At 53.2% G+C, this 22656-nt stretch overlaps 7 protein-coding genes across 7 annotated transcripts; 5 read left to right on the top strand and 2 right to left on the bottom strand.

The window, feature by feature from the left end:
- The first annotated feature begins 593 nt into the window (after positions 1–593).
- BDZ83DRAFT_447299 (uncharacterized protein) lies at positions 594–1412 on the top strand. Its single transcript, XM_060503147.1, has 2 exons — positions 594–963; positions 1026–1412. The coding sequence occupies exons 1-2, from the start codon at positions 694–696 to the stop codon at positions 1317–1319; spliced, it is 564 nt and encodes a 187-aa protein (XP_060369922.1). The 5' UTR covers positions 594–693; the 3' UTR covers positions 1320–1412.
- A 93-nt stretch (positions 1413–1505) lies between these two features.
- BDZ83DRAFT_647434 (kinase-like domain-containing protein) lies at positions 1506–3328 on the bottom strand (the record flags this gene model as incomplete). Its single annotated transcript, XM_060510070.1, has 4 exons — positions 1506–2379; positions 2432–2994; positions 3052–3133; positions 3189–3328. The coding sequence occupies 4 exons, from the start codon at positions 3326–3328 to the stop codon at positions 1506–1508; spliced, it is 1659 nt and encodes a 552-aa protein (XP_060369921.1).
- Positions 3329–4444: 1116 nt separating this feature from the next.
- BDZ83DRAFT_603788 (asparaginase) lies at positions 4445–6872 on the top strand. The gene is made up of 2 exons (XM_060507243.1): positions 4445–4916; positions 5130–6872. Exons 1-2 carry the CDS (start codon positions 4727–4729, stop codon positions 6524–6526), a joined length of 1587 nt encoding a protein of 528 aa, XP_060369920.1. The 5' UTR covers positions 4445–4726; the 3' UTR covers positions 6527–6872.
- A 393-nt stretch (positions 6873–7265) lies between these two features.
- Positions 7266–8280, top strand: BDZ83DRAFT_603786 (uncharacterized protein). The gene has a single exon (XM_060507242.1). The coding sequence runs from the start codon at positions 7481–7483 to the stop codon at positions 8045–8047; it is 567 nt and encodes a 188-aa protein (XP_060369919.1). The 5' UTR covers positions 7266–7480; the 3' UTR covers positions 8048–8280.
- Positions 8281–8294: 14 nt separating this feature from the next.
- BDZ83DRAFT_447205 (uncharacterized protein) lies at positions 8295–9631 on the bottom strand. Its single transcript, XM_060503146.1, has 2 exons — positions 9474–9631; positions 8295–9420 (listed from the first exon to the last, which is right to left on the bottom strand). The coding sequence occupies exons 1-2, from the start codon at positions 9546–9548 to the stop codon at positions 8542–8544; spliced, it is 954 nt and encodes a 317-aa protein (XP_060369918.1). The 5' UTR covers positions 9549–9631; the 3' UTR covers positions 8295–8541.
- A 2890-nt stretch (positions 9632–12521) lies between these two features.
- Positions 12522–14762, top strand: BDZ83DRAFT_447104 (rhomboid family protein). Its single transcript, XM_060503145.1, has 2 exons — positions 12522–13612; positions 13667–14762. The coding sequence occupies exons 1-2, from the start codon at positions 12895–12897 to the stop codon at positions 14665–14667; spliced, it is 1719 nt and encodes a 572-aa protein (XP_060369917.1). The 5' UTR covers positions 12522–12894; the 3' UTR covers positions 14668–14762.
- Positions 14763–16167: 1405 nt separating this feature from the next.
- BDZ83DRAFT_446943 (DNA polymerase family B) lies at positions 16168–19815 on the top strand. The gene is made up of 3 exons (XM_060503144.1): positions 16168–17047; positions 17100–18913; positions 18968–19815. Exons 1-3 carry the CDS (start codon positions 16292–16294, stop codon positions 19707–19709), a joined length of 3312 nt encoding a protein of 1103 aa, XP_060369916.1. The 5' UTR covers positions 16168–16291; the 3' UTR covers positions 19710–19815.
- Positions 19816–22656: the final 2841 nt, after the last annotated feature.

The raw sequence follows: 22656 nt of genomic DNA, 5'->3' as shown, positions 1-22656 counted from the left end.
TATTCCATCCATATTCCCTCTCAAAAACCATGATCCAACGGATCATCACAAAACGGGACGGGGAATGATAAGGAATGGCGTGTGCTTCGTTGGCACCTCCAGCTGGTCAGTGCGCGCAGGCTTAAATTGCATCCAATCCATCCTTCTTCTCCCCCCTGGCCTGATGAAGTCAAGCTCCGTACCTCTCAAAGCGGCCGTCCGATTGCCTTCCATTACCTTACTTGCCTCGTGCCTGCTTGGCAACGTTGAGCCTGTAGGAGCTGCTGGGACGGATACTTTTTCCAAATTCGAGCCGGAGCTCCCGTCAACTCAACCTTTGTTGCAGGTACCAACACAACTCTCTCCGTGGGGTGCCTCCCAGAGCTGGCCCACGCGCCGCGGCACATCAACATCAACCCCCGGATTTCTGAACAAAAAGGCTGGCTGGAATGTAACCGGCCTCACATCGTGGACTAAACACCCGTGTCACGAACCCACCGCTCCTCGACTTTAAGCTTCATCTCTCCCCCAGTCAACATTTACCTCCACTCTTTCAACGTCCTCCCAGGCCATCGTAAACTTACCCAATTGCCATGCTGGGAGATCGAAGAGTGATACTGTTTTCTCCAGGTATAGCTTACACCGAGCTACCCCTGTAACGCTACGTCAATCGAAGTACCACCGTTACAAGGTCTTTTCATCACACCTCATATCATGGCACTGCTGTCATACGCCTCTGGCGTGTTCACCATCGCGACATGGCCCGCAAGAATCGCTTGGAAGCCAGTGGCATTCTTCATCAACGTGATCCTCATACTACTATCGCCGCTCTTACTCATGGCAACATTTGTCCTGGGGTGGTGCCAATCTGTCATCGACTTCATAGCCAGTCTCCAGGTAAGCAGACTCTCCTCCTCCCTCCCTTGGAACGCATGTTATTTATGGGCATCGCTGACTTGCACAACACAGCCCCTTTATACCTTTGTTGGTTTTCTGCCTTGCCTGTACAAGAATTGGACTGCTGATATACTAACCTTCCCCAATAGTTGGCCTGCGGAGCGTGCATCGGCATCTTAGCTGGCCTGACCATGGCTTGCACATCAGGCGTCATCACTTCTATCCTCGGCATGCATGATGAGAGGTCGAGTTTTCCCTCTGCAACGCCAATGCCGGGGACACCATTGTCAGAGCGGCCCGGGACTGGCAAAACAGAAGACTCGTCATCCTACGAGACTGATTGGCAGTTGCTAAACAAGCCGCCCCCAAAGAGACGGAGGCGAACTCCTGGACTTTGGTCGCAAACGATTCATGAGGAGGATGACGATGATTCAGAGATTTGACTTTGTAATTCGGCCTTTCTTCTTATAAACCATTACTGCTGGGAAGAGAAGCATTCAATTACCGGGGAATCACTTTTATACCAGCCTTGCTTGGAATTATGCTCCCACCCCCAAACGCCTGTCCCAGTGCTTCGCCGAGCTGTCCTGCCATTCGATATTATACTGTCTTTTGTACAGGCCGCAATCTCATCTGCGGTATGCGTCCCGTTCCCGCATGGGAGAGCGACTACGGCTCCGCGTCCGGCGATCCCAGTCTCGCTCGTGCCATCGCTCATCTCTACTATTGCGGCGTCGGTCGCGAGGAGGTCGGTCGTCTCTATGTCGTGGAGGAACATCGTCTCTGTAGCTCGGGATATACGTGTCTACATCTGGACCTCTTCCTCCTCGACTTCTCGGCCTCCTATCTCTGTCTCTGTCCCGGTAGTCATCGCGGGGCGGCATAGGGCCGCCGTTAGCATACTCGGGCGGGGGCGGTCGCGGAGGCAACCCTCTGTTGTCCCGCTGCCAAGCTGGCCGGCGTTCATCGCCACCATTTCTGTGGCCTCCGGGTACATTGGCATTGCGACCATTCACGCCATTGCGGTTGCTGTAAGCATCGCTATTGTTGAAACCAGCATTCGCGCCGTGCGCCTCGGGGCCCATGCCCACCGTGCCTCCCTTGGGCGCTGGTGGTAATTTTGCCTGACGATCGTGGAACTTTCGCCTGTCTAGTTCGTGACTGTCTTCGAAGGTGGGTAGGTCTCCAGGGTCGGCTGGCATGGGAGCCATCTTGAAGTATGGATGGTTGAGCGCATCGGCGGCGTTTATGCGACTTCTCCAGTCGAGTCTGAGAAGCTCCTTAAGCAAAGAGACTGCTCCGGTTCCGTACTCTCTAAATTTGTTCGTAATGCTACCAGGCCGGGGGCGTGGGGTCACTGCTTCAGCACCAGGAAGAGTGTTGAAAAGGGGCATATTTTCCGGCGTGGGCGACCCCATCAGATCCCAAATGATGTCAAGCTGGTGTGTATCGCTCTCGCCAGCTAAAATCGGCTTTCCAACAAGCATTTCGCCAAAGACACAGCTGCCAAATCATTAGTACCGGGTGCCAAGGATGCGCCGATTCTGACACTTACCCAACACCCCAAACGTCAATAGCGGTGGTGTATCTTTTCAGGTGAAGCAGCAATTCCGGAGGTCTGTACCACCGAGTGACGACAAGGCCGGTGTATTCCCTTTTCCCCTCTCCTGCTCCGTGTCCAGGCTTGGGTGTGGGCCCTTCGTAGTGTCTTGCCAGACCGAAATCGGCAATCTGGAGGATGCCTTTATTGTTGATGAGAAGATTGGCGGCCTTCATGTCTCGATGTAGGATATGTTGGTCGTGCAGATATCGCAATCCCTCGAGGAGCTGCTGCATGTAACATTTGATCTGCGGTTCGGTGAAATGAACGGAAGGGTTGTCGAGAAGACCCGACAAATCGTGATCCATGTACGGCGTTGCCATGTACATAATCGGGCGCTTGCGCTTATCGCCTGTCACAATTCGGGTCAGGAATTGCTGCTGGCGAATTGGGTAGTTGAGCATGAGCGACTTACTGGCTCTCTGAGGGTGCTCCACAGCCATGTCCACCAGCTGCAGGACATTTTTGTGGGAGAGCAGTTTCAGAAGTTTGATTTCTCGCAATGCCGTGATGGGGAACTGTCGAATATTGGTAAGTAGACGCGCTGACTATCTGGCAACGGGGATCACACGTACGCCATCCTTTTCGTGGTGCATGATGATCTTTTTGACGGCGACGTGAGCGTTGGTCTTGCGAGATCTCGCATGGTGAACTTCGCTGCGCAGTACATCAGTAACACGACCAGAGAAGTGAGGTTTGGAAGAGGACTAACCCGAAAGTACCCTCACCCAACTTCCCGAGGAGTTCGTAGTCGGAGATTCGTGAACATCCCTGGAAACTCGCCCGAGGACGCTGGTGCTGCATCGCAAAAGTCCGAGGCGATAAGCCTCCGTTGGGCGCACTGGAATCCATGATGGATGCGAAGCGCAGCGAGATGCGCCTGTCGCGTGAAAGACTGGCTTGCTCGATCGGACGTTCTGGTGACAGATGGGATCAAGGGCGAACGACAACTAAACAGGTCGCATTGCTAGCCGTGGCCAGGTTTCCGCGGGTATAGTCGTGGCCGGCGTATACAGATGCTAGACTTAAGTATTTTCCGTCGATGGCGAGGAGCTTCTGTAGTTGTTAGATTTCACCTGCCCAGGTGGTTGAGGATGGGTTGGTGTTTGGGCGGTGTCCGTGGCAGAATCTCAATCAAGTTCCAGATTGGCGATGATGGAACTCAGGTCGCGGAAAATCCCTGGTCCTGCATTGTGGGTCCTGCCGAGCGTGTCCAACCTACAGTGGACCGCGAAGAAAGAAACGTACCTCAGCATTTGGTCTCGAAAAAGTGGCAGGTCCATTCTAGCCTAGTCCCCTAGTCCGCGCACGTGCGTCATCGTCCGAAGGTGACGGGAAGTTCTGCAAGCAACTTGTCGCTTTTTTATTTTTATTTTTTAGGCTGATTCCAATTCGCCATCGAAGCAAATGCCAGATCTAATTCCATCCTGGGCTGAACTTGGCACAACAAGAAATATCGACTACAACCGTAGAACTCTTAGCAGCCTCTGCCTGAGTACGAGTAGGCACCTTGCCCTCCCACACGAATTTCGCCGTGGTCAGCGACTCACACCCTCGTCGAGTCTAGCCAGCCATGCCTGGTTCCTTGAGATGGTCACGCCGCTGTCGTGGCCCTTCTGTTACTTAATTATTACCCCTCCAAAACTCTGCCCGCCATCCGCTATCGGCTTATGTCCCATCAAATTCTGCCCCGCGATACTTGACTCTACTCGTGTTTTCGCCCAAGTTTTGCAATAAATTTTGGCTTATCGCGATAAGGCGTGCCGTCAAGTGCGAGGGGCAATGTCTGATCTTTGCCTGCATTCCCTTGTCCCTCCTTATCTAAGGCTTCGGTCAAGCAGCAAAACCCAATTTCAGCCAGCTCTTGTCAGGTTCATCCACGCCGTTGCCGTATACCGGCCACCAAGGGCTCTTCTAGTTGCCTTTAAATTGCTGATGTATGCCACAAATGACTTGATTGACTCGCCATCCGTCTCCACTCGCGTGCTTTCATCATCCATCACTGCCCGCCCAAATTTACAAAATTTTGCACCACCCTTGCGTGACACTGGCCAACTATTGTCGCCTCGCTCCCCATACAAAAGCTCTTGCCCCTCCATTACCCCGTGCCCCTCAATTTACTATACCCATCTGTGGAGGCGTCGATACGTGATAAAGTCTCGACTTGGACGACACCCAACTTTCATTCCACTCATTGACTATTCGCCCTTTGATAAAACTCGAATTTGGCATCACGGATACACCGACATAATGGCTTTCGAACCTACCGCCGAGAGACTCCTGCCGGCGTCCAACTACCCGGAGTCTCGAGTCCTTATTATCATGACGGGCGGAACCATCTGCATGCAGCCTACCGCCGATGGACTTCAGCCCATTGGAGGCTTCTTGAAGGATGCCATGGCCCCGCGGCCATCATTCAACGACAAGTCCTCCCCTCCTGGTAGGTCTCTCTGAAAGACAGCACGCCCCCGGGAGAAACAAAAGTCAAGAAATGAGTACTTGACTGCCTTCTTCGCATGTTGAAAACCCTGGCCCATCCTCACGAAAACTTCTTATAAATGTTGAGAATATATCTTCACGAGCCGCGGCTGAACTGGAGCACGATTTGTCAAAAGCATCAATGCCTATAATGAGTCTCACTAACAATGCATAGTCCAACTTGAGGCCGTCAAAGATGGAAAAAGAATCATGATCGACAGCTTGAGAACACCACCGAGCGCCTACTCCCGTCACATTCGTTACGGTGTGCTGGAATTTAACCCTCTGCTGGACTCTAGCTCCATCTCAGCGGAAGGCTGGACGGAAATTGCCCAGACCATCAGGGAAAACTACCGCCTTTTTGACGGATTCGTCGTCTTGCACGGAACCGACTCTCTTTCGTACACGGCCTCGGCTCTGTCATTCATGCTTTCTGACCTAGGAAAGCCCGTCATCCTCACTGGTTCCCAGGCTTCCATTTTTGCTCTCCAGTCCGACGCCGTCGACAACCTCCTCGGTTCGCTCATCATCGCAGGAACCTTTGTCATCCCTGAAGTTGGCCTTTTCTTCCACCACAAGCTGTTCCGCGGCAACAGAACCAGCAAGGTCTCATCTGCCGCTTTCGAGGCCTTTGCCAGCCCCAACTGCGAGCCCCTGGCCAAGGTGAATGGACTTGGTATTGATGTGAACTGGCCCATCGTGTTGAGGCCTACTAGAATCGCCGAGCTCCAGGTCACGAAGCACCTCGACACCGCCCACGTTGCTTGTCTTCGAGTGTTCCCCGGCATCAGGCCAGAGATGCTCGACTCGGTCCTGCGTGTTCCCGACCTTCGTGGCCTCATTCTCGAGACTTTTGGAATGGGCAACGCCCCCAGTGGTATCGACGGTAGCTTGACCAAGGTCATCAAGGCCGCCGTGGACCGCGGTGTCATCGTCGTCAACGTCAGTCAGTGCATGAGCGGCTTTGTCTCTCCCGTCTACGGCCCCGGGACCGAACTCGGCCGCGCCGGCGTCATCTTCGGCCTCGATCTCACAGCAGAGGCCGCCCTCACCAAGCTGTCCTACCTTCTCGCCATCCCCAGCCTTTCCACCGCCCAGGTCAGCGCGAGAATGTCCCAGTCTCTGCGTGGCGAGATGACCGAAATGGCTCTTCCGGTATTTTCGCATCCATCTGGCTCACTCGACTCGGTCGTAGCGCGACTAACCGCGTCAGAATCGGCATTTACCGTCCTCGGTTACGCCATACGAAACGGCGATGTCCGGACGGTGAAGGAGATCCTGGACAACGACGCCCAGCACGAGCTCCTCAAGGCCGCCGACTACGCGGGCAACACGACCGTCCACCTAGCCGCTGTCGGGCCCAATATTGACATCTTGCGCGAAGTGCTGACGAGGGGCGCCAGCGTGCACTCGAGGAACCTGGCCAACAACACGCCGCTCTACCTAGCCGAGAAGATGGGCAAGGAGAAGTGCGTGCAGTTGCTGAAGGAGACGGGCGCGCACTTGTGGCAGGAAGAGGAGGCTATCTTGGATTCTGTTCACGCATCTGCATCCGGAGGAGTTCAAAAGTAGGAAAACTAGAAAAGTTCTGGATTTTGGTTTTGTGTCGCATGTTTGGAGGCGTTTCTTGGGGCCAGTGTTACTTAGAGGTCATATCTTAACGATAATGAAGCAAGTCAGTGATGATCTAAAGAGGAGAAAGGACCCTACGATTTTGGACGCCTCTATATTGGCCAAATGGGCGTACTAAGCAGATGTTCCCTTTGACAGACAGTCATGCCTGAAAAATGTCCATTTCTTCATGGCTGCGAACAGACACTGCTGTTGCTGAACTAAGCTCTCAAACAATCGAATGATCATCGTTGAAGATGTTGGGTTTCCCCTTGTGCTAGATGACTAGAAGCGTCGACAAGTACATTAAGAATGGCCTTTACCTAGCCTTTTGATTCTGAAGCCTCTGTAGGCATTGTTATTTGTCAACTTCGGACATGTTCTCCACGTTTCTCACGTTCATTTTCATGGAGTAGACCCTGAAGGTACTGAATTGACTCTCGCGATCCCAATATCTAGAATCCTCCAGTGAAAACTTGCCATGGACTAAATGATTCCGCGAGACTATTTGCATCCTCTGATAACTGATTGAAATCCATATCGAGGTTTTAGTTAGAGATTGCCCATGTAAGTCAGGTGCATTTATTTGGTTCAAGTGGTTTGTGTTCCGGAGTCCCGGGTCGGCCCCACCTCGATTTTCGGCGCCGGGGCTTAGCGCGCTTCTAAAATTTTGGGAGATTTCTCTTTCGCACCTGCACCAGACAGCTTCATCAATCGTCATTGACTCGAACACCCGGCATCACCCACCTACCTTGCGATACCAATCTCTGTCCCGAACTCGAAAACACCTACAAACACAGCATTGAAGTCATCGAACCCGCGAGGAGATTCACCCAGCCACCGAACCTGAGCAGCTTGCGAACCCCCTTGCCCGACAGACCTCCATCGCGGAAAAACATCACAACCACATACACAATGTCTTCAGCCTCTACACAACCAACGGGCCAAGCCCCAGCCCCGGCCCCGACCCCGACTCCCAAAATCATCACCAACGCAGCCTGGGCAGGCGTAGTCCTCTGTCCCCTGATCATGCTCATGCCCCCCCGCCGAATCGACTGGCGCACCTTCATGCTCTGGACCGGTTTCTCCGCCTCGGGCAACCAGCTCATCTACGACTACAGCGGCCAGTCCCTCTTCCAGCGCATGCAGTCCCGCCTCGGCCGCATGTTCCCCACGACGCTGCCCGAGCAGGCGCAGCGCACCAAGCAGCTCCTGCGCGAGGAGCGGATGCGCCGCGAGGGGTTGACGGAGGAGCAGATGCGCGCCATCGAGTTCAAGAAGCGCAACCTCGCGCAGAGGCTGTGGTACGGCAGCGAGCCCGAGGACTGGGAGGCCAAGAGGGCTGCTGAGCACGCAAAGGCGCTTGCTGAGGGCAAGGGATTGGGCGATCTGATTGCCGAGCAGGTTTCTGAGGTTTGGAGCGGCGCGAAGAAGGAGGAGGCAGAGGAGGGTCAGAAAAACGGTGGCGAGAAGAAGCAATAAGTGGGGGAGGTTTTGTCGATGGGAGGTGACGGCCGGTGTAGGATATCAAGAACAAGAAACAATGGCATTGGAGGGAAATATCCGACTCGAGTCTAGGTACACACTGTGGCCAGCAGGAAGTCTAGCAAAAGGCGTTGAGGGTTGCGATTTGGAGCATTGATGGGTTGGTGACAATCTCCCCTGGCTGTACATTCCTATTATTGAGCACCATCACACAAGTAAGGTTTGCGTATTGCGATCTGTGACGTGTAATAATATGTTGCCATCTTGCGAACTATGGCCGGTATGCCGTATTTGAGCTCGGCGTTCAATTTGTTATTGATATATCCTCCTCCCATTTGACCCGCTAGACGCCAATATGCATGCATATATACTTTTGTCTTCCTGTCTCCTTCCCTTTTTCCTTTCATCACACATCCATTACTCCCTCACGACGCCTTTGCTCTCCAGAATCGGCGGGGCCCCATCGAGCCGCAGGTCGGCCAACTTCTCCCCTAGTTGCCTCCCTGCCGGTCTCGTAGGGCCTTTTTTTGCTTCTGCTTTTTTATCTGCTTCTGCTTCTCATCATTTTTGTTGTTTCGTCCTGAGTAAGGCTTACCCGTTGCTTTCCCCTTTGCCGCGATCTTCTTGGCCTTTTTCTTGGCCGCCCGCGCCTCGGTCTTTTCGTCAAACTCGGCGACCCAGGTTTTGAGCAGCGCGTCCACCTCCTCCGCGCGCTCGTCCGACTCGGCGGGTATGCCAAGCTCCTTCTTAATCGCCTTCCGGTGGTTATCAATCTGCATCTGCCGCCGCCTTGCTGCGCGGTTGGGGCCACCGATCTGGCTGTCGCCGCCGAACGCCGAGCTGGGGGCAATGGATGTGGCGTAGCCGGCTACGGACGCGCTTGTGTTGTCGGCGATCTTGCCCTTGGTGGGGTTCACATCGATCACGAAGGGGAGCGGCTCAGCATCTGTTGCAGGAGTAGGCGTAGGCACTGTCGCTGGCTCTGTGGGCTCTACGGGCTCTGCTGGCTCTTCTGACTCTGTGGGCTCTGCGGGCTCTGCGGGCTCTGCTGCTGTGGTGGTCTCGTCGGGGGTTCTCGTCGCCGTATTGTCCTCTGGTTTTTCTTCTGCCTTCTCAGCGACGCTTATGCTCTTTCTTGTCGCTTTCCTTCCCCTCGTCTTCTTTTCCTGTGCTTTAAGCGCAGGCGATGCGGGCTGGGATTCGGGATTCGGCGTGCTGGCCAAGGAAGAAATTTGGGAACCTCCCGGCGTCAACCCCTCACGGATTTGTTTTCTACGCGCAGCTCGTTCGGCGCGAGCCATGGCTGCCGCCTGTCTCTTGTCGGCAGGAGTTGGTGGGACATCTACATCCATGGCATCGGTCGATTTCTCCTAAGGTGGGGGTTAAAATCATGACAGCTGAAGACTCGGGGAGTCAGGCGAACCGTGGGTGCATTGAGTTTGGCGCCACCGTCCTCCATGTCGGAGTCGGAATCACCACCGCGGATTTTTTTGCTCATAGTTTCGAATGACTGTGTAAACTGGATCTTCAGCGTGCAGTAGGCAATTCTCCGCGCAATTGAGGAACTCTGGAAACTCTGCGCAACGACCCTCTTGCTAATTAAAGCTCCCCCAAGCGAAGGAAAAAAAAAAAGTTGATAAAACCAGGGGTCTTTTTTCCCTTCCGTTATCTTATCGACACGTGATAGCGTGTGGCGTCGCAACGGTCGTGGACCTGAGGCGCCTTTATAGGTAGATGCCCATAGGTTGTTCCATTCAGTCGCGTCGCACGCAGGGCGAAAGGACCCCCGATCTCCGACAACGCACGGACAACGATGATTCCAGCTTGAGCCAGCATTCTGGATAGGGCTGGCTCAGGGGAATGCCAAAATGACTGGCAGGGTGCTGTCAAATCCAGCGTCACCTCTCTCGCAAGAGGAAAGCACGAGAGAGAGTTAAAAGAGGATTCGAATGTTGCCCAAGTACGTCATCTCATTGGCTTGGGTGTTTTCTCGTGTTTCTCTCCGATAGTGGATGTGGCTTGCCCCCACGAGTACCAAACCATTTCTTAGTGGGTGACGGCCGAGCCACCATTTGTCGTAAGTGCCCCAAGCCTGCGCAGTGCACAACTGTTGTAAGTGAGCTGACAACCTGGCGCAGGTATTTCGTCCAAACTGTTGCAAAGACGATGCAAGTGAATGTCAGCAACTGTTGGAAGCTCAGCTGACATGTAACAGTTCCGTGATCACAACAGCGGATATTGCTAGAAGGCCAGCCTGGGTCCGTCTTCTCTGTTCTCGTACCGGTTCCTCATGGACGCGTGGTTAGGCTTGGAATGATAAAAAGGTGCCACGATGTTGGCTGGGAAGAGTCGAGCAAAAGGGGGCTGAGAAGCGATGAACCCACGGTGTCGGGCAGATTCTTTAGGAAGGCGCACTATAGCGGGTGTTGCGAAATCCACATTCCGGTCGGTCATGTCCTTGGGGTCCATTTATAAGGCACATTGGAGAGCTGTATTGGGGACCCCCGGATATCCGGGATGTTTTCTTGTCATGTATTCCAAGGAGAGGCCGATTAGAATCTGAAGGTTTCCCTGCCCCGCCAGGCCTGTCCTTGTCGGATGGCGGCAAGGCAGTTGATGTTGACGTTGATGGGATGGAAATAATGGAATGAACACCTCATGCTGGTGTTGCTCCCCCAACGCTGTGGAATCGCCGAGGGTTTCCAGGGTCATGACTCTCGAAGGCTTGGGGTTGTGGTCGTCCTGCGGAGCGAGTGTCGGAGACAGGCTGCCAGGATGCTGTCCTTAGTCTGCATGCACTGCATGGATCGGCAGTCGTTGGCCATACTGTGGTAGGGCACCTCATCGGAAGGATTCCAAGAAGCTGCTGTGGCTGGCTTTCAAGGTTTCGAGTGCTGACAGTTGATCATCATGTCATCCTGCCTTCCCTAAGCGGATCAGCGAGTGAGGTGGATGGCCTGCTGTCTGAAGTTGATAGATGTCTCCCAATGTAGGCTGCCATGAAGCCCGCAGAACAGAAGGGTGAGGCTCATGGAAAAACTCAAGAGGAAGAGAAGTGGCGGGTATAGGTATCGACCTCGGCTGAGATGTGGCTCTGTTCCGAGCCCAGTTTGAATTAGTGGAAAGGTACATTCGACAGAGGCAAGAAAGGACGTTGGAAGAAGGCACGAAGGGTCCCCGTCTGGTCGAGTTACCTCACAGCTCTCATCTGCCACGCCGGGGGTCGGCAGGCTGGGTTACGCAACTATCTGAAACTTGTGGGGCCCTGTTCCAAACATAGCACAACTCAGAGGTGCAGCCACGAGTCTTCGTACCGCGACGTGTGCCGCTGCCACAAAGGGCTGCCAGTTGCAGATGCACATGCGCTTCCGAATGGCAGCCGCCCTGTCACTTTTGACTCCTGTACTCCGTGGTTTAGGGCATCGTACCTCATAAGGCAAGGAAGCGCCATTGTTCCTTGCCCACCTCACCTACCTCAGGCTTAAATGTCCGATCCATACCTTTAGGTGTACTTCGTGCGAACAGGTACCTTCCAGCAGGTATGAATGGCGACGGTCCCCTTTGGCGGGGAAAGGACTCAGGTCGGAGTGGAAGATGCAGAAAAAGAAGGCTGGCGTTGCTGACACAGCCTCAAAGCCGGAACTACTGCAAGCCTACTGCACCCTGCTCAGACTCCCGTTTGGTGGTGTGCCATTGTGCATCCCCCTCTTCACCTCTCACTGGGCCACCTCCCTCCCACACACTCCCGTCACCGCGATCCACTCATTCAAGAGAGGCCTCGAGTCTGAGAGGCGGGCAGTGTTTTGGGTCCTCTTCACTGCCAACCACATTGCCGTTCCTCCTCTGTATCTTACGTACCTATGGATCCAAACCGGTGTAGTTGTTGGTCCAGCGCCAGCCGCAAGGTACTCTGCCTCCCACTTGGCGGGCTTGGGCAGAAAACAGAAACAAGACCAGGAAGGCTTGCGTTTGAAAGCTGGGCTGTTTAAAAGGAATAACCTCCTCGCATCCCCCCCCCCCCTTCGTGTCGTGAGAACGTGTCCTGCTCCTGTTACTAGATTCATCCCTCGACCGACGACATACGAGTTTACTGCGTAAGGTGGCACTCCCCTCACTCGTTCTGCCCCCCTATAACCCCTTGGGTGTCACACAGGAACTCTCCTTTCTGCGCTCCGACACTCAAACACCCAAACACCCAAACCATCTTCTACTCACCCGGTCATCCGAAGTAGTGTAGCTCAGGTTGAGTGCACAGGCATTCTCCCAGTCCGCTAGTTCATAATTCGCCTACCGCGCGCCTGGAGGGAAACCTGCAATTACTTTACGACCTTCTTCTCACTTCTCCTTTGCGGCTTCGCCCTCTCAGCTTCAGCTTACTCCGGTTACCTTGGTCTCATTCACAGAGGCTGGCTTAGTCGGGCTTAATTTGCTTGTTACCGACCCACCGCGCTCACGGACACCCTGCACTGTATCCATACCTCAACTCAATCACTCCATCCGTCTTCCAGGCTTAGCTCGGGCTCATCGATCCACGCCAAAACGCTGCATCGAACAAATATCCACGACCCCCCCGACCGCGTTACGACACACACCTCATTTCAACCCTCCCGCTGTCACATTTCTCCGCGTCCCATCCCTTTCCGGTCGGTACCTGAGCCATTCTCCATCTCGCACTAGTCCGATTCGCCTTGCCTGCCTTCGCTGCCCGTCTCAGCCTAGTTCAGCCACTCCAAGCGAGATTTCGACTCTCAGAAAAGGACGAGACCTCGCCCAGATTCCCATTCCCCTGGTCTCACTTAATTCCAATCCCTTCGTAATTGGCATCCGCCGACCCAGCACACATCATGGCCGCCAACGACTATTACCAGAACAAACCGCTACCCCCTCCAGGAGCTTCTCCCTCGCCTGCTCCCTATTACGGCGGTGCTGCCTACAACAACATTCCCTCAACCAGTTCAACACCCGCTCCTCCCTACAGCTCAATACCGCCCGCGCCCGGCGCCAGTCAACCACCACCACCGCGCGCCAACACCGTATCTCCCTTCGAAAGCGTCTTTGACGATCATGTCTATCCAGTAGACTCAACGCAGGACGGATTTCGCCACAACGGAAACACGCAGAGCCCTCATCCCCAGACCACGAACAACATGCAACCTCAGCGTATGAACACGATGAACACAGTAAACACCGCCTACACAGGCCACGGCCAGACGGCCTACAACAGCCACGATCCCCACCAGCAGAATCCTTATGCTCAGCCGGACACCGCGTACTACGGCCATTCGACTTCTCCAGACTCGAGCAGACAAAATGTGGCCGACGAAATCCCCCTGCAAAGCCGGCAGCCGACGCAGCCGCATAAGGATGTGGAGATGAACGAGAATGATCATGTCTACGACGCACCTGCGGGATCTCGTCGCTCAAAGAGCCGCCGCGACAAGAACAAGGTTGGGTTTGGTCAGCTGGGCATGTTTGGCGCCGACAGAAAGGGTATTCCGTGGGTTGTCTACATTTTCACATTGGTTCAGGTCGCTGTCTTCATCGCTGAGATTGTGAAGAATGGTAAGTCAAACAAACAGGTCAAACTTGATGATATTTGATACTAAAGGAACGCAGCTCAACTTACCGGGTCTCCTATCATGACCAAACCCTCGTTCAACCCCATGATTGGACCTTCCACCTACGTTATGATCAACATGGGTGCTCGCTACGTAGCTTGCATGCACAACGTCAAGGGTATCCAAGATCTCGGCCAGCCCATTACCTGGCCTTGCCCGAACTCGACCTCAAGCGACGCCAGCAATCCCTCGAATCAGTGCGGTCTCGGCGATTTGTGCGGCTTTGGAGGTGTGCCGGAGCCTACCTACACCGACATCAACCAGTCGCCGGAACCCAACCAGTGGTTCCGCTTCATCACGCCCATCTTCCTGCACGCAGGGCTCATCCATATCGGCTTCAACCTGCTTCTGCAGATGACGATAGGAAAGGAGATGGAAATTGCTATCGGCTCGATTCGCTTCTTCTTGGTCTATGTAAGCGCAGGTATATTCGGCAACGTCATGGGAGCAAACTACGCCGGTGTTATGGCTGCGTCTACGGGTGCTTCAGGTGCCCTTTTCGGCGTCATTGCCCTAACTCTGCTCGATCTATTGTACTCATGGAAAGACCGCCGCAGCCCTGTCAAGGACCTGATGTTCATCATGTTGGACGTAGTCATCTCTTTCGTTCTGGGTCTCCTGCCAGGACTCGACAACTTTGCCCATATTGGTGGCTTCCTGATGGGTCTTGCGCTCGGCATCTGCGTCTTGCATTCGCCCAATTCCCTGAGACGGAGACTTGGCGCTGAGGATCCGTCATACGCGTCCATGCACCTTACTCCCAACCAGGGTGGCCCGCCTCCGTTCCTGAAGAATCCCATCGGTTTCTTCAAGGGCAGGAAGCCACTCTGGTGGGCATGGTGGTTGGTCAGAGCCGGCTTCTTGCTGACTGTCATCATCGTCTTCATCGTCCTGCTTAACAACTTCTACATCTACCACAACACGTGCAGCTGGTGCAAGTACCTGAGTTGTATTGTAAGTTATCTGTTAACCCATACTGACGATCATGTGCTGACTTGAAACTAGCCTGTAAACAACTGGTGCGAGCTTGACAACTTCAAGATCACTTCATCATGAAGAGTTGACATCATAGGAGGAATGACCGAACTAATGCTACGAGAGTCTGCATTGCACTGGTTTATGGACTTTGGCAAGGGTGGTTCACGATTTGCATTGCTCAGCGACGGCGTCCGGTTCACGATGGGTATTTTATGAAAAAAGAAGGAAGGATCCTCTCCCGTACGTCCAACAGAGACAAGTCGTCTTCATAGGTAGAGCCACACATAGCGAACACACATAGCGCTGCGGGAATTTGCCAGGGTTCTTTCTATTCGCTGCCGCTGACCGACCAACCGTCTCGGCATCACGCAGTCGCATCGTCCTCGGACGTTGTGTTGACGCCCCTGGTTTACCCCGCACATATCATTCGATGGGCTGCACGAGGTTTACGTATTTAAAACCCAACCCGGTCCTAATATGAAAACATAAATTAATACTCTTTCCCCGTGGTTTCCTGTGTCTAATTACTTGCCTTGCCTGTGTGCCGTTGAGGAAGGAGGTTGCCATGGTCGCGCCCACAGACGCAATACCAAGATACTCCGTTACGGCGCCTTACGTCAAGTGCTATCCTACCACGCCAAAGCATACGTTTCGGAAGTTGACAGAGTAAGTTTGCTTCTCTCTTTTTTTTACGACTATGACGTTTCTTAGCAATCTCTTGATGAATCCTATTTGCATGGCTTAGCTGAGCGGTCGTGACAAACTGCCGTTGATGCCTCTTAGAATGGATATCTGAAGATGACTGCAAGCAATCTCGTCTCTCTTTCTCCCGTTTCTTCGCGAAGGAATTAGAGCGACTATTTGCCTTGCGAGATTATATATTATCATGTTGCTCTAATTGAATCACTTGTATTAATGAGTTCATTCTAGCTAACAGAGACCATGCGTAGCAGTGCAACAACAGGTGGCCAGTTGTTTCTAGGGGCATGTGGTTCTGTACAAGAGCTTCCAACATTTTGTAGTTGTTAACATTTTGATATCCCATATGCCTTAGCCTTATTCAGTTAATATCAAGAGTTGGCTTTGCGAGGAGTCATCCATCGCTTCTTTCCTTCGTGAGAACCTTCCGACCACATTCTGGTCACCGAAGTTTTACCTTTGAAAACATCATTGCATTGCTCGGGGGTCAAAAGAAAAGAGTGATGGCGAAGACATTAGTGTTACAGTGTCTAGAATGAATTGCTAGGAAGGTAACAAATAAACAAACAACCCAGAAGGTGAGCTCGTTTTTCAACTTTGTTCGTTTGCCTCACTGTTGATACTGGAGGGTATACCTGAACTTGAGTGGGGATAATCTGGGAAGTACCCGCTCTCCTGCACCTCCCGTCTTTGGCGTCAACGTCGCGTCTCAGACCTAGAGGAGCCCCAGTTCAATTGCCTTAGTCATCAGCTCGCGCCTTCCATCAGCCACTTTAGAGTGGGTCAAGTCACGTCGACGTCAATCACGTCAAGCGCGTCTTCGCGTTAATGGGTTTCTGAAAGTTCCATCCCATAGCAACAACCTAACGACCCCCCAAACCCACCCGACTATGAGGTCTGGTTGATTCACTCTGCACAATTCTCCCACCACAGCCAGATCACCACAATGGCTACAGTGCTGCCTCAAAAGCGTGTGCTTGGGGAGACACCAAGCACCCGCCGCAACATCCCGTCGACGCCATCGTCCCTCAAGAAGCGCAAAGTCGAAGGCTTCTCGTCCTCACCCGCCCGCCATGTCGGTTCCCAGAAGAATGCGAAGAATATCCCGGGCTCTAGTCAACCCAAGAGCGCCTTCGAATCAGAAGTCCTTGAGAAGTTGAGTCAGGATATCTCTGAACTCAAGCAGAACAACACCGAAAAGGATCAAGCATGGGAGCGGCCTCCGCTTGTCGACTTCAACCCGGCCAGGGACAACCTGATCTTCCAGCAAATCGAGGCCGAGGAGGGCAGTTTACATGGCGGTCGAGCAACGGTCAAGCTGTTTGGTGTTACCGAGCAAGGCCACTCAGTGATGTTGCACGTCACGGACTTCAAACACTACCTCTACGTCGCTGCCCCGGTGGCGTTCCGACCCGAAGACTGCAATGCTTTCAAGGCCTATCTCGAGTCACAAGTAGCACAGCACCAGCCTTGTATTCACTCGGTCTCTTTCTTGATGAGGGAAAATATATACGGGTTCCAAGGAAATGTTAAGAGCCCCTACCTCAAGGTCACTGTCATGGACCCCAAGTTCATCGCTAGAGTTCGGACAACGATCGAGTCGGGCAATGCCAACTGGAAGGGATTGTGGAAGGGCATGGATGGTGGCATCATGACATTCGACAATATTCAATACGTCCTCCGTTTCATGGTTGACTGCAAGGTGCGTTGCTATGGTATCGACTGTCTCGACGAGGCTAATGTGATTTTGCTAGATCTTCGGAATGTCTTGGGTTGAAGCCCCTGCATCAAAATACCAGGTTCTGCACCAGTCTCAACGACAATCGAACTGCCAGATCGAAGCCGAGATCAATTATCTGGACCTCATCGCTCACAAGCCGGTCGGAGAGTGGTCCAAGATGGCTCCCCTGAGAATCATGTCGTTCGATATCGAGTGCGCTGGACGTAAGGGCATCTTCCCAGAGGCGACACATGACCCCGTCATCCAGATTGCCAACGTCGTCACAAGATATGGAGAGAAGAAGCCCTTCGTGCGGAATGTGTTCTGCTTGGACACAACCAGTCCTATCGTCGCCACACAGATTCTTGAGTTCGAAAAAGAGGAGAAGATGCTCAGCGAGTGGCAGAAGTTCCTCATCAAAGTCGACCCGGATATCATTATCGGATACAACATTGCCAACTTTGATTTCCCATACCTTCTCGACAGAGCAAAGGCGTTGAAGGTTGGAGGATTCGAGTACTGGTCTCGAATCCCTAGCATCCCTTCCAGAGCCAAGGAGACGAACTTCTCCAGTAAGCAGATGGGTAACCGCGATAGCAAGGCCACCAATACCAACGGACGGTTGCAACTCGACTTACTGCAGCTTGTCCAACGCGACCACCACCTTCGAAGTTATACGCTCAACTCTGTATGCTCCCAATTTTTGGGAGAGCAAAAGGAGGATGTCCACTACACCATGATCACAGAGTTGTTCAACGGTACCCCCGAATCACGCCGACGTCTCGCCCTTTACTGTCTGAAGGACGCATACCTCCCGCAGCGGCTCATGGACAAGCTATCTTGCCTCGAGAACTACACTGAGATGGCCAGAGTCACTGGTATCCCATTCAACTTTTTGCTCTCTCGAGGACAGCAAGTTAAGTTCATCAGTCAGCTTTTCCGGAAGGCCTTGGAACAGAAGCTAGTTATCCCCAACATGAGGTCTGAGGGCAGTGATGAGCAGTATGAAGGTGCCACGGTCATCGAGCCGACCCGAGGATACTACGATGTGCCTATCGCAACCCTCGATTTCGCTTCACTGTACCCGAGTATCATGCAAGCCCACAACCTCTGCTATACAACACTGGTCAACAAGAAGGCCATCGAAAAGTTTGATCTGAAGAAGGACGATGACTACATTGTTACCCCGAACGGCGACACCTTTGTTACCACTAAACAACGAAAGGGACTTCTTGCTCAGATTCTCGAGGAACTTTTGACGGCAAGAAAGCAGGCCAAGCATGAATTGGCTGGAGAAACAGATCCTTTCAAGAAAGCAGTGCTGAACGGTCGACAACTGGCTTTGAAGATCAGTGCAAACTCCGTCTACGGACTCACGGGTGCGACAACTGGCAAGCTGCCTTGTCTTGAAATCGCCAGTAGCACAACAGCCTTTGGCCGACAAATGATCATGAAGACAAAAGAGGAGGTTGAGAAGAAGTACTGCATTGCCAATGGATACACACATGACGCTCAGGTCATTTATGGTGACACTGACTCTGTCATGGTCAAGTTCGGCACCAAAGACCTTCCCGAGGCAATGAAGTTTGGCGAAGAAGCTGCTAGCTTCGTCTCTTCCAAGTTTGTCAAGCCGATCAAGTTGGAGTTCGAAAAGGTATACTACCCATACCTGCTCATCAACAAGAAGCGATACGCTGGCCTGTACTGGACGAACCCCAATAAGTACGACAAGATGGATACGAAGGGTATTGAGACGGTTCGACGAGACAATTGTCTGCTTGTACAAACCGTCATTGAGAAGGTGCTTCGAATGATGCTCATCGACCAAGATGTCCAGGGAGCGCAAGAGTAAGTTCGCGCCGTCTGATTATTGAACCATGCCGACTGACCTTTCACTCTCAGCTACGTCAAAGACACGATTGCGGACTTGTTGCAAAACAAGGTTGATATGTCGAAGTTGGTCATTACGAAGGCGCTCACCAAAGACGACTACGCGGCCAAACAGGCTCATGTAGAGCTCGCTCAGAGAATGAAGAAGCGCGATGCAGGCTCGGCACCAGGTCTAGGTGACCGAGTTGCCTACGTGATGATCAAGGGTGCGGCAGGCGCAAAGAACTACGAGAAGTCTGAGGATCCCATCTACGTCCTTGAGAACAACGTACCAATTGACACGCGATACTACCTTGATAACCAGCTTGCGAAGCCTTTGGGCAGAATCTTCGAGCCCATTTTGGGTGAGACCAAGGCGAACTCGCTGCTTACGGGAGCGCATACACGCACGATTGCAGTGTCGGCGCCGGCCGTCGGAGGCCTGATGAAGTTTGCAAAGAAGACGCAAACATGCATGGGATGCAAGAAACCACTCCGAGGCAAGGAGGAGAGCGCGGGGGCAGTGTGCTCGGATTGCGCGCCTCGGGTCGGCGAATTGTACAAGAAGACACTGGACAAGACGTCGGATCTCGAGGTGCGGTTCGGCCGGCTCTGGACGCAGTGCCAGCGGTGTCAGGGCAGCATGCACTGCGAAGTGATTTGCAGTAGCAAGGACTGCCCCATCTTCTACATGCGTATGAAGGCGAAGAAGGACTTGGAAGACGCAGGGAAGGAGCTGAAGAGGTTCGACTTTGACCAGGCTGCAATCTGGTAGAAGGCGTGCCAAGAAGTGGGATACCTAGAACATGGAGGGGGTAGGGATGGGGGGTTTCACGACGCTAAGCTTTTCTTTTCCCATGAGCCGACCTTTGAGATTCTGCAGCTGCAGATGCAGCGGTGGTGTGGAGGCCTACAGGTCTACGCAGGCAGATATGTTGTTTCGGGGTAGGCGTTTCACGGCGTTTGCTCGCTTTGTTTTATTTTTCTTCATTGGTCTCCATATGGGTTCCAAGAGAATTTCGAATTCCGCACAAGGAGGCAGGGTATGGGTCTAGCAGAGTGAGCTAAGGAAGGGAAGGGTATGGAGGAGAAACAAGATGCAACATGATATTCAAAAGACGGAGAAGCATCCTCCATATGTCGGGAAAAATCGGGAGGAGTGGTCCTGTATGTAGTCCCAATATGGCCATAATACGAGGAGAAAGCAAGAGAGATGAGCTTAGGTTGCGGCATTATTCCACCGAAAAAAGTGTCTCGATCCATAGGCAAGTTCCGTTGTGGGAATCGGAGATGTGTACGGAGTAACGGAGTATGGAGGTTGGCGGGAACGAACGAGTGAGGGAGTTCTGGTTGTGTGTGTGAATTGAGTAAAAGAGAATTGGGCACCGCTGGGCAAGCGCTGTGGTTCGTTGGGACAGTCGGTCGCCCCGGGCGCCGCCGGCAGCGGAAGGGCGGCGGCTGCTCTCTGAATGGGCGGACGTGAGAACTGGAGAAAGCAGCCGCCGCCCTCTTTTTGGTGCGTGTCACTCACTGAGGTGTCTGCAATGAGCCAGGTTCAGGCCGCCTTACCCAGCTGCTGGATCGGCGGTCTTGGTGGCGGCGGCGGCGGCGGCGGTGGGACTGGATGGGAGCACTTCGGGAGGGGGGAGATGAGATGAGATGAGATGGGCAGACAGATGGAAACACGTCGTCCCAGACTCTAGACTCCGTAGATGTTGTCGCCGCAGTCGGTCGGTCATCCGCTCGGGTCGGGGTTTGGGCTGAAAGCTGGCTGGGATTCTCCACGCGGGACTTTTTTTTTCCTTCTCCCTCTTCGCTGTTCTCTTTGGATCTAAGGTTATCAATCTCTTGGCTTTTTACTGTGTTACGCCGAGGAGTTTTGACTGTGCTTCTTCTCCCGTCGGCCTACCTACCGAGGGTGCACACCAAGGTTCTCAACCTACATGCTGTGTTGTGTATGGTTTCGAGAGTTGGTGATATCAACAGCTGTGAGATCTATCAATATAGATAAACATGCACCAAATACGTTAAGCTTTCTAGTAACGATGCAGCTCACTAGTATTTTGTAGTTGCAATTTGGTCTTGGTAGCCAATGCCATGGTTTGCATTATTCACAGAACCATCGTATTACGTACGTGCCGAGCAAACCCTCTGTCTCTGTGTGTAAAAGCATCCTCAATAGCGGAGCTGCAAAGCCCCTGGAAGTGTTTGCGGTGGTTTGTTGACTTTGGAATGTAATGCATGCACGCACCGTCGAATGAGACTCGAGAATTCCTTGCTCCGTCAACAGTCAACACAGTCCAAGCGATCCAACGCACCGTAAGGCTGCGAACCGAACTGCCTTAGACAACTCAGTTCCGAGATGAGATTTCGAAATAGTACGGATACAGATTTAACCCCTCCATTTTTTTTTTCTCCAGCAACGGCGGCAAAGACTAAGATGGCCCCGGAGAACGATCGGAGGAAAGAAACCCCTGCCTAGGCATCTTCAGGGGACTACCTGCCAGTCAAAGCAAAGACGAAAAAAAAGAAGAAAAAAAACACGCGACAGCGGGTTCGGGAATCGGGAGTTCAGAAGCGAGGGGCAGAAACGAAACCCAACCCAACATGGAGGGGCGACGTCGGCGGGGTAAAGGACAAGGTATGCGAAGACAGGAGCGCATTGTATCGGGTTGCGTCGCACTTTCCGACTCAATCGGCTGAGCAATTTCGCATGTCAGCTCAGTCCGTCACCACCCACGGCAGCGCTGCACCAGGGCACTGCACCGACGGCAGCCCAGCCGTCGCCGTCTTCGTTGTCGCACACACACACACTCACTCCCGTCACTTACGTTGGCACCTTTCACTTCCGATCGCGGAACTGCTACTCGACGCGCCGTTCTTCGGACACTTTCTTTCTTGTCAATCTATCTCCCGTTCATGCTAGCCTGCTTCTGGTGGCCCTGGGTCCAGTCCAACCACTCACCCAACCATGACTGGCGTTACAAGTTGCCATGATCAATTCACATGTGTCGAACCTGTCGCAAATCCTCGTCTCTCGATTTTCCTTATCTTTGAACCTTCAAGTGGCATAATGGAGAAACGAAAAGAACACCCCATGGGTCTATGCAAGACATGACGCCTGCTGCGTCATGGGCCAATTTGTGACAAGCCCCCTTTCCCTTTCCCAGATAATTCTCTAGTGCCGCCATCAGCGCTGCCGCACCAGCATCGACGATTTGGGGAGAAGTGTGCGGACATGCGAATGGCAGTTGGCTTCGAGCGTCCTAGAGCTAGAAGCTCAGCTTGAAAACTTGAAGGTTTGATCTACCTTGCTGTATCTCGACACCAAGGACAACCAATGAGAGACGGTTGATAGGACTACATTTCGGCTCTTGTTCCCAAGTGGCACGCCACAGCATGCAAGGACATTTCCAATGACAGCAACATTTGACGGGGTCCCTTGTTTTTTTCCCAGTGACAGTGACAGGTCAAGAAAGGAGGGCGAGACACAGAAGAAATCCGTGCATGCGGAAGCATGTGCCAGTGGTGGGGGGTCCGCGGGCATGGGCTGCAATTGTTGGATGACGTCCCCCAGGTTATGGCTTGTTTGGGACACGCGCGCCGGGCTTGTCGATGGAGGGCATTCGCGCATTCCAGGGCATGTCTTCTTCCCTCTCCCGAACAATGGAGCGTCCGGGCCATCCCTGAGACCCCTGCGCCCCTGCAGTTCAGTTGCGGAC

The sequence above is a fragment of the Colletotrichum acutatum genome, assembly GCF_030867785.1.
Source record: "Colletotrichum acutatum strain CBS 112980 chromosome Unknown BDZ83scaffold_9, whole genome shotgun sequence".
Classification (NCBI taxonomy): Eukaryota; Fungi; Ascomycota; class Sordariomycetes; order Glomerellales; family Glomerellaceae; genus Colletotrichum; species Colletotrichum acutatum.
The sequence above is the reverse complement of the archived record's forward strand: the minus strand, read 5'-3'. Positions and strand labels throughout refer to the sequence as shown.